At 47.3% G+C, this 10,615-nt stretch overlaps 1 protein-coding gene across 1 annotated transcript; it reads left to right on the forward strand.

The window, feature by feature from the left end:
• Positions 1-1,352: 1,352 nt before the first annotated feature.
• On the forward strand, positions 1,353-10,307 carry LOC128518685 (uncharacterized). The gene is made up of 4 exons (XM_053491932.1): positions 1,353-1,382; positions 1,520-2,032; positions 2,080-2,245; positions 6,838-10,307. The coding sequence occupies exons 1-4, from the start codon at positions 1,353-1,355 to the stop codon at positions 10,305-10,307; spliced, it is 4,179 nt and encodes a 1,392-aa protein (XP_053347907.1).
• The last annotated feature ends 308 nt before the right edge of the window (positions 10,308-10,615 follow it).

A 10,615-nucleotide genomic window follows, 5' to 3' on the forward strand; every position in this document is an offset into this window, starting at 1 on the left:
ATAAATAACTTTAATTGAGGGGAGTTGATGATATCTTGAATTGGAATTGTGACTAGTCAGAATTAAATTGTAGATATCTCTAACAGGAATTATGGATAGTCATAATTTACTTGTAGATATCCACATTTCACAATGTGAATATCTACAACTGAGTTAAAGATATCTGTTAAGGAAAGCTCCATAGACATGAACGGTAAAAGTGACGTCATTCGTCCTAGGAAGAACGACGTTGTGGATATCTGGAATGGTCGTTGTTGATGGGAGGAAAGCTATTGTGGATATCTGAAATTTTCATTTTGCCTAGGAAGAACTGAATTACGGATATCTGTAATACATATTCAGACTTGCCATTAAATGTCAAAACGGCTTGCCATAAGACGCCTGACTGCGCTCCAGTCAGGCTATTTATAATAATTAGCTTACCTCGGTTCAGGTGAATCCTTACGTCACCTGACCGAGGTGCAGTCTGGGACACGAAGTCCAACCTAAACAAAAACTACAACATAAAAGAGCAAACCCAGGCGCTTCGGCGCCCTCTAGGGGTTAACCATTACAGCTAACCACTAACCCACCCTACCACCCTATTATTAATTCATTATTTAAATAATTATTTAGTGGTAAATATTTTTGTTAATTTGCTCATATTTGCGTGTATGTTTATAGGTGTACAGTCTTCCCCACTTCCCCATTATTGATTATATTATAATTGAATTTCACAAAGTGCAGACAGTGTGTCTTTGACGTAAAGGATCATTTCTCTTGTAAGATATTATACAAAAATTGAGAGGGATTGGGGAGGTAATCATGTACATTCTTTAGAAATATGTGTGAAAGGTTTTGGACTATTTACTGTCTTTGTGTGTTTTTTGTGGTTGGAATGGAAATTTAGCTAGGGAAAAAGATACATTTTTGTCATGTGCATGTTGGCTTGGGTTTAGGCATAAATGCAGAGGAGAGTCCCAGGCTTTTAATAAGCAAACAAAACAGTAAACAAAACACGAACAAAGGAAGTAGGCTGTGCGCCTAAGCATGTTATAAACAAAACACTCAACAAATAAGAATTTTTCTTAACAGGGGCTTAACAGACTATAAAGACTAGAAACTTAAATAATTCTAGTTTTTGGAATTAATCTTCAAACATACTTCAAAATAATTATATCATAATACACTTTCCAAAAAATATATTTTAGGAAAATATACTTTAAGTATATTTCACACTTATTTAAAGTTTGTTTTAATATTTTTTTGGCATATTTAAAAAAAAATATGCCAGGGTGAGCGGACTTTAGGAGCGGATGGCTTGCCGTCCGGCGTAATTTCGAGGAGCACGCAGAAGTAAGTGGAGCGGAGTTATGCAGAGCGCGAGAGAAGCGAGAGGTGCAGTAGAGCTGGAAAGGTGAACAGACAAGGAATGTCTATATGTTCTGTGCAGAAGAAAATCTAAAGTGCATACAAGGCCTGCAGGAGCAGCTGTAGGTGAAACAGCTCCAAAGACTGCTCGTCCTTCTTAATCTTTCAGATAGCCCCGCTGCGAGCTCTGATTTTCCAGATAGCCCCGCTGCAAGCTCTGATCTTCCAGAGAGCTACATTGCGAGCTCTGATCTTCCAGAGATCCACGCTGCAAGCTCTGATCTTCCAGAGATCCACGCTGCGAGCTCTGATCTTCCAGAGGGCTACATTGCGAGCTCTGATCTTCCAGAGATCCACGCTGCAAGCTCTGATCTTCCAGAGATCCACGCTGCGAGCTCTGATCTTCCAGAGGGCTACATTGCGAGCTCTGATCTTCCAGAGATCCACGCTGCAAGCTCTGATCTTCCAGAGATCCACGCTGCGAGCTCTGATCTTCCAGAGAGCCACGCTGCGAGCTCTGATCTTCCAGAGAGCCATGCTGCGAGCTCTGATCTTTCAGAGAGCCACGCTGCGAGCTCTGATCTTCCAGAGAGCCATGCTGCGAGCTCTGATCTTTCAGAGAGCCACGCTACGAGCTGAGATCTGCCAGAGAGCCACGCTACGAGCTCAGATCTGCCAGAGAGTAATGCTACAAGCTTAGTTCCACCTCCTCCTCTGATCGATGACAAGGACGTCACGCTTCCTCCTCCTCCGCTCGACTTTGAGGACGACGCGCTTCCTCCTCCTCCGCTTGTCTACAAGGACGTCGTGCTTCCTCCTTCTGCGCTCGACTACGAGGATGCTTCAATGTCTGCTCCGTCACCCTGCTCCGGTGGACCTCCGATGGCACTCCAGAGTAGCGCCTTTAGAGGGGGGGTTATGTCAGGGTTACCCCCTAGAGGGTGCCTAGCGCCCAAAGACTCTTTTGTGTCTTAGTTAAAGTGGGAACTACATGTTCCAGAATGCACCTCAGTCAGGTGATGGGAGCGCTCACCTGAACCGAGGTGACTCATTAGTTTGATTATTTAGATTATAAATACCCTGTTTAAGTTCAGTTTGGTTGTCTGGCATTTGTTGTAGTTGTTGTTGTTATATTAAAGTCTTCAGTTGTGCTCTAGTGAAGTTTGTTTCAGTTTTGCTTTAATTTTCATTAACCAAAGAACATCTTAACCATCATCTCTTCCTATGCATTTATGTCATTTTTGTGAGCTGAAACTCACTTTTGCTGGTTCAGGCTCATTTATGTGCATATAAACTCTGTCTCTTCTCAGTATTTTTATTTATTTATTTATTTATTTTTCTGTGCGCTCAACATCATAAAGCTACACTTGCATGAACTGAAGCAGTGTTAGAACTCTGCCATTATTCCAGTCACACAGAGAGAGTTGGGGCAATACCAGCCAATTAGAAACTGGTGGCGGGCAGATTCGGACTGTCTGTTTTCTGATTGGCTGCCCAGTCCTCCGCACTTTGCTTCTGCTATAATGTTCAGTAGCTCTCGGTCTCTGTGTAATAGCTAGAAACAACACACCAGGTTTGAACTACTGTACCTGTACTGTATGTTCTGCAGTAAACTGTAGTACTGTTTTTTTTTTTTGTAACCTTGTGCAAATTAAATCTGTTGAACAAAATGAATAAAATCTGCCTCATAATAACCGATGTAATGTCTTTTAAAAACATGTTATAGTAGAAAATGCATTTAGCATTTGTAAATTATTCTAAACACCTTTAAGCACAATCCCAATTCTATTTTCTACCCCTTCCCCTACCCCTCGCCCCTTCCCCTTGTCCCTTGAAACGAAGTGGAAAGGGGAAGGGTTAAAATATTTCCCCTAAGAAATGGGACACCACTACAACACTGTTATACGTCATCATACGTATCCGTTAATTTACATGTACACATGGCCGTAAGCAAAACAAACAATGCGTTATCAAATGCTGGGCAAACTGCCGTATTACTGAACTTTCATATTTGTTTGTAGCATGCAGTAAAGTGTATATGACATGAAAATATATTTTTGTAATATTGTGCAATCTGTGCTATCCGCTAGCAAACGTTAGCGATTTTTTTGCTAATGTTTCTTTACAAAACATCACCATAAACACAAACACTAAAGGTAATATACATATAATGACTAAAGGTAATATACATATAATGAAAACTTGATTGAAATTTTAACTTGAAAAACTAGCAGATCTTGGTTTACCAGTACCATGTATCACGCATGTGCTTCTTGTTTTGATGCAGAGCATCACATGATCACAACTAAGCCAACGTTTTTTCTCTCTCGCGCACTGATGGTGGTACGCTCAAAAGGTACACTAATAATAGGCAGAGGAATTAGTGGCAATGGGCTTTTTGGGTGCAGTCTTCTGGCACACTGCACCACTGGCAGAAATTTTTCTGGCCAGTAAAAGCAGTTGCAGATTTTTACGATGGTGTTTCTCACACTAAGATAGCCTCCGAACGGATGGGGGTGTGCAGGTACACTATACAAATGTCATTATTTCTATACTTTTCCTTGCAGCATGACAAGAAGATCACAGGGCTCTCCTCTCTTTTGTGTGTGTAAGTACAACAGCTGTAAGGGACTGCCCCTAGAGGGCACTGTGGTCATGTTTTGTTTCTGTTTGTAGTTTTGTTGGAAGACCCAGTTTCCCAGAGGGCACCACGGTCAGTTGAGGAAGGAGCTCACCTGCACCGAGGTAGCCAATTAGACATTATATAAAAAGCTGTTAGTTTTGGGAAACTGGGTTGAGCATTGACATGGTCCAGTGGGCATGTGGTTTGTTTATTTGTTTATTTGTTTATATTTAGAAGAATAATGAACTGGCTCTGAAGGATTGTTTCTAGTGTACCTTTGAGTTTACCTGTGTGTTCCTGAGTATTGTGGTATGTGATTGTTGTTCTTTTGGGTTCTAGTTACTTCTGTGTGTTTCTGCCTTGTGTCTCTAGAGTCCCTGCCTAGTCTTTAGTGTCTTTCTCTGTCTCTAATCTAAGCTCATAGGAGCGTAGGTATGAATGCTGCTCATAGGAGCGTAGGTGTGAGTGTATGCCGCTCATTGGAGCGTAGGTGTGAGTGTATGCCGCTCATTGGAGCGTAGGTGTGAGTGCATGCCGCTCATAGGAGCGTAGATGTGAGTGCATGCCGCTCATAGGAGCGTAGGGGTGAGTGCATGCCGCTCATGGGAGCGTAGGGGTGAGTTCATGCCACTCATAGGAGCGTAGGGGTGAGTGCATGCCGCTCATAGGAGCGTAGGGGTGAGTGCATGCCGCTCATAGGAGCGTAGGGGTGAGTGCATGCCGCTCATAGGAGCGTAGGGGTGAGTGCATGCCGCTCATAGGAGCGTAGGGGTGAGTGCATGCCGCTCATAGGAGCGTAGATCGTTGAGAGATCACTACTGCATCCACCGCTCGGCGTTTTGGACGATCCAGTGCTGCATCGGCCGCCCGGCTTGGAGGGTAACCCAGCACTGCAAGTGATGCTCAGGAGTCCACCCACGCTAAACTTCGACAGCGAGCGGGAGCCGTCGCCGGTTCAAGGCTGCATGGAGAGATTGCTACTGCATCCACCGTTGGGGACGATCCGGTGCTGCATCGGCTGCCCGGCTTGGAGGACGACTCAGTGCTGTTTTAGTGGCTCATATGCGTGAGTGATTCAGTGCTGCCTCTGCTGCTCGGCCTACTCCAACGATCCAGTGCTGCCTCAACTGCCCGAGCGTCTAAAGGGGGGGGGGGGGGTTTACTGTAAGGGACATGTTTCGTTTCTGTTTGTAGTTTTGTTGGAAGACCCAGTTTCCCAGAGGGAACCTCGGTCAGGTGAGGAAGGAGCTCACCTGCGCCGAGGTAGCCAATTAGAGATTATATAAAAAGCTATTAGTTCTGGGAAACTGGGTCGAGCATTGACACTGTCTAGTGGGAATGTGGTTTGTTTTTGTTTATTTGTTTATATTTAGAAGTATAATGAACTGGCTCTGAAGGATTGTTTCTAGTGTACCTTTGAGTTTACCTGTGTGTTCCTGAGTATTGTGGTATGTGATTGTTGTTTTTTTGGGTTCTAGTTACTTCTGTGTGTTCCTGCCTCGTGTCTCTAGAGTCCCTGCCTAGTCTTTAGTGTCTTTCTCTGTCTCTAATCTAAGCTCATAGGAGCGTAGGGGTGAGTGTATGCCGCTCATAGGAGCGTAGGGGTGAGTGTATGCCGCTCATAGGAGCGTAGGGGTGAGTGTATGCCGTGCATAGGAGCGTGTAAGTATATGCCGCTCATAGGAGCGTACGTATGTGTGCCGCTCATAGGAGCGTAGGTGTGAGTGTATGCTGCGCATAGGAGCGTAGGTGTGAGTGTCTGCCGCTTATAGGGGCGTGTGAGTATATGCCACTCATAGGAGCGTAGGTATGTGTGCTGCTCATAGGAGCGTGTGAGTGTCTGCCGCTTATAGGGGCGTGGAAGTGTATGCCGCGCATAGGAGGGTAGGTGTAAGTGTATGCCGCTCGTAGGAGCGTAGGCGTAAGTGCTGATTATTGGAGCGTGTGACTGTATGTTGCTCGTAAAAACATAATGCGATTAATTCCCTCTTAAAGAGCTTAGATTAGAGGCGGAAAGCTTGTCTTAGAACCTTTGCCACAAAACCAAGCGAATGTTACCTGGCTAGCACAGAGCTATGTATATGTCTCAAGTATTACAGCCTGTATGTGTATGTCTCAAGTATTAGAGCCTGTATGTGTATGTCTCAGGTAATAGAGCCTGTATGTGTATGTCTCAGGTATTAGAGCCTGTATGTGTATGTCTCAGGTATTAGAGCCTGTATGTCTCAGGTATTAGAGCCTGTATGTCTCAGGTATTAGAGCCTGTATGTCTCAGGTATTAGACCCTGTATGTGTATGTCTCAGATATTAGAGACAGTATGTATGTTAGAGTGCCTGTGTTACGACCTTAAGCTGGAGTTAAGTGGGAAGGGGTTCCAAAGCCTGTGTGTTCTGTTTTCCGAAGCCTCGTAGGTGCCTTGTGCTTTGATTCCCTGAACATGTTTTGTCTCCAGAGCCAGCGTTTTGTTTGTTTGTTTAAGTTTCAGTTTGTTTAGTTATTTTGTTTGAATAAAAGACTCTTTATTTTTAATGATTACCTTCTGCGTTTATGCCTGCCCTTTATCCGCCCACGGCGATTAACATCCGCCAAAAGACACCCGATTCATGACAACAGCCCCCCACAAATGAAGTATTAAGCAGGACGAGGCAGACCTTTATTCCTTTATTTTGTGTACTTGATTCTAGTAATTTTTCAAACGCAAATAATCTTTTTGTAGCTGTGCAAAGTTGAAACATGCCGATCTGAGCTGTCAGCTTGTTCAGACCTCTTGTTCAGGTTACATCACTGATGATGTGTTCAAGCGCATCAGCAAGATGTATCTTTTACCTGTCAATCTGGTTTAGCCAGTGACGCTCAGAAACAGACTGGGTGGCAACCAGGGATAGTCTGGTGACAACTGGAGAGACAGTTGACAGCTCGGAAAGACGGCAACCGGGGCAGGGAGGGTTAGCACCCCAACCTGCGTCTTCCGTGAGGAAGAAACCCAAGCGTGCTACGGAAAAGCCTTCTGAGATATACCCCCAGGGGAGCCCGAGAGGGGGGGAGAATGAGAGCCCCATTCAGACTGACCACACGGCATCGACATACGGCAATGGAAATTTGACCACGAATGCACAATGCATCTGCGGAAAAGTGTGTAAGAACTCGCGTGGCCTTAAGATTCATCTGGCCAGAATGAAGTGTGGGGACCAGAGGAGCACACTGCAACGCACAGGACCTAGTCCTGGTGAGACGCAGGAGGGGCCAGGCCAGGAAGCACCCCACAGTGCCCAGCCCCTCCGAGCAGTAAAGCCTCTGTACCCCTGCAGGTCATTCCATCAGAAGCAGATCAAGTGGCCTTCAGCCAATAGCCAGGCAGCATGGGCACAGTTTGACACAGATGTGAGCCTGATCCTGGAAGCCACCGCTAAGGGAGAAGTGGACAGGCGCCTCAAGACCATGACATTCATCATAGTCAGCTACGCAGTAGAGAGGTTTGGCCTCAGGGAGAGCAAGAACCCCAAGAAATATATATTGAATCGCCGGGCTACTCAGATCCACAAATTACGCCAAGAACTGCGGGGCCTAAAGAAGCAGTACAAAGTAGCAGGTGAAGAGGAGAAACAACCCCTCGTTGAGCTTCGTAACATCCTGAGGAAGAAGCTCATGACGCTGCGGCGGGCAGAAGGACACCGAAGGCGAAGAAAGGAGAGAGCAAGGAAGCGTGCGGCGTTCATCTCCAACCCATTCACCTTTACCAAGAGGCTGCTTGGGGATAAACGGAGTGGCAACCTTAGGTGCTCAGTGGCAGAGGCAGACACCTTTCTGCACAACACCCTCAGCGACCCAGAGAGGGACCAAGACCTGGAACCGCAGAGGACCCTCATCAGCCCACAGGCGCCTGCTGTGGAGTTTGTGATGAGGGAGCCCAGCTGGGCTGAAATACAGGAGGTGGTGAAGAGCGCCAGAACAGCGTCAGCCCCAGGCCCCAGCGGTGTTCCATATACTGTGTACAAACGTTGTCCACAATTACTACGACATCTGTGGAAGCTGTTGAGGGTGATTTGGCGCAGGGGACAAGTGGCAGGTCAATGGAGATGTGCAGAGGGTGTGTGGATCCCGAAGGAAGAAGACTCAAAGGACATCAGTCAGTTTAGGATAATCTCGCTGCTAAGCGTCGAAGGCAAGATTTTCTTCAGCATCTTGTCACGACGTCTAACTGAGTTCCTTCTGAAGAATAGTTATATAGACATCTCTGTTCAGAAGGGTGGGATTCCTGGAGTGCCTGGATGCCTGGAACATACAGGAGTGGTTACACAACTCATCAGAGAGGCTCGTGAAGGGAAAGGAGACTTGACCGTACTGTGGCTGGACCTAGCCAATGCGTATGGCTCCATACCTCACAAGCTGGTTGAGGTCGCCCTCTTGCGACATCATGTTCCCACTAAAGTCAAAGACCTTATCCTGGACTATTACAGCAATTTCAAGCTAAGAGTCACTGCTGGGTCAGGCACATCGGACTGGCATCGACTTGAGAAGGGCATAATAACAGGCTGTACAATCTCAGTCATCCTTTTTGCACTCGCCATGAACATGATAGTCAAGTCAGCAGAGGTGGAGTGTAGGGGACCCCTGACAAAATCTGGAGTACGCCAGCCCCCTATAAGAGCGTTCATGGATGACCTAACTGTCACCACCACATCTGTCCCGGGCTGCAGATGGATTCTGCAAGGGCTGGAGAAGCTCATCACATGGGCAAGGATGAGCTTTAAACCAGCAAAATCAAGATCTCTGGTGCTCAAGAAGGGGAAGGTGACAGATAGGTACAGCTTCTCACTGGCTGGAACCACCATCCTGTCTATTACGAAACAACCAGTCAAGAGCCTAGGTAAGGTCTTTGATAGCAGCCTCAAGGACACTGCGTCCATTCAGAGAACCAGCAAGGAGCTGGGGGGCTGGTTGAGATGTGTTGACAGATCTGGCCTGCCAGGGAGATTCAAGGCTTGGATTTATCAACATTCCATCCTGCCCCGCATCCTGTGGCCGCTGCTAGTGTACGCAGTACCCATGACGACTGTAGAGGCCATGGAGAGAAAGATCAGCAGTTACTTGCGAAGATGGCTTGGCCTACCCCGAAGCCTGAGCAGCGCTGCACTGTATGGCAGTAGTAACATCCTGCAGCTTCCGTTCAGTGGACTCACTGAAGAGTTCATGGTAACCAGGACTCGGGAAGCCCTGCAATACAGGGAATCCAGGGATGGAAAAGTGGCATCGGCTGGCATCCAGGTGAAGACAGGTCGGAAATGGAGGGCCGATGAGGCTCTGGAAGTGGCCGAGTCGCGACTGAGGCAGAAGGTACTTGTCGGGTCCATAGCCTCAGGGCGCGCAGGAATTGGCTATTTTCCATCAACCAGGGTGGACAAAGCCCAAGGTAAACAGCGGCAGCGCCTCATTCAGGAGGAAGTGAGGGCAGGTGTGGAGGAAGAACGAGCCAGCAGGGTGGCGGGAATGAGGCAACAAGGAGCATGGACTAAATGGGAGAATGTTCTTCAGCGGAAGATCACCTGGCCCAACATTTGGAGAACAGACTCCCTCAACATCAGGTTCCTAATCCAAGCTGTTTATGACGTCCTACCAACTCCATCCAACCTCCATGTCTGGGGCAAAGCAGAGACACCATCCTGCACTCAGTGTCCAGGACGGGGGTCCCTGGAACACCTCCTCAGCAGCTGCCCAAAAGCCCTTGGAGAGGGGCGTTATCGCTGGCGCCACGACCAGGTGCTAAAGGCGGTTGCTGAGAGCATAGCCAAGGCCATTAACACCACCAAGGGCCACAGCAAGCCTAAGACCATCAGGTTTCACAGAGCTGGAGAGAAGCCCACCATCCCAGCAGGGGGCAGGTTAGGTCTCCTCACCACTGCCACGGACTGGCAGCTGGAAGTGGATCTGGGCAAACAGCTGAAGATCCCATCAAGGATAACATCTACACGGCTCCGACCAGATATGATCATTGTTTCGGATTCCACCAAGCAGTTAATCATTCTGGAACTCACAGTTCCCTGGGAAGAACGCATGGAGGAGGCAAATGAGAGGAAGCGTGCCAAGTACCAGGAGCTAGTGGAGGAGTGCAGGAGCCAAGGCTGGAAGACCTACTGCGAACCCCTGGAGGTGGGATGCCGAGGATTTGCAGGGCGGTCCCTCTGCAAAGTGCTCACTATGCTAGGCCTCACTAGTGAGGCAAAGAGGAAAGCCATTAGGTCTGCAACTGAAGCCGCAGAAAGAGCCACAAGATGGCTTTGGATTAAGAGGGCTGACCCGTGGATGAATGCTGCTGGGACACAGGCCGGAGTCTGATCAACTCTGGTTGGGTCGCCTGGGTGAGGGTGTCTGATGTTGAAAGACCCGAAACACCCAGTGACCCCAGGTTACATCACTGATGATGTGTTCAAGCGCATCAGCAAGATGTATCTTTTACCAGCCTGTATGTGTATGTCTCAAGTATTAGAGCCTGTATGTGTATGTCTCAGGTAATAGAGCCTGTATGTGTATGTCTCAGGTATTAGAGCCTGTATGTGTATGTCTCAGGTATTAGAGCCTGTATGTCTCAGGTATTAGAGCCTGTATGTCTCAGGTATTAGAGCCTGTATGTCTCAGGTATTAGA

The sequence above is a fragment of the Clarias gariepinus genome, chromosome 3, assembly GCF_024256425.1.
Source record: "Clarias gariepinus isolate MV-2021 ecotype Netherlands chromosome 3, CGAR_prim_01v2, whole genome shotgun sequence".
Lineage (NCBI taxonomy): Eukaryota > Metazoa > Chordata > Actinopteri > Siluriformes > Clariidae > Clarias > Clarias gariepinus.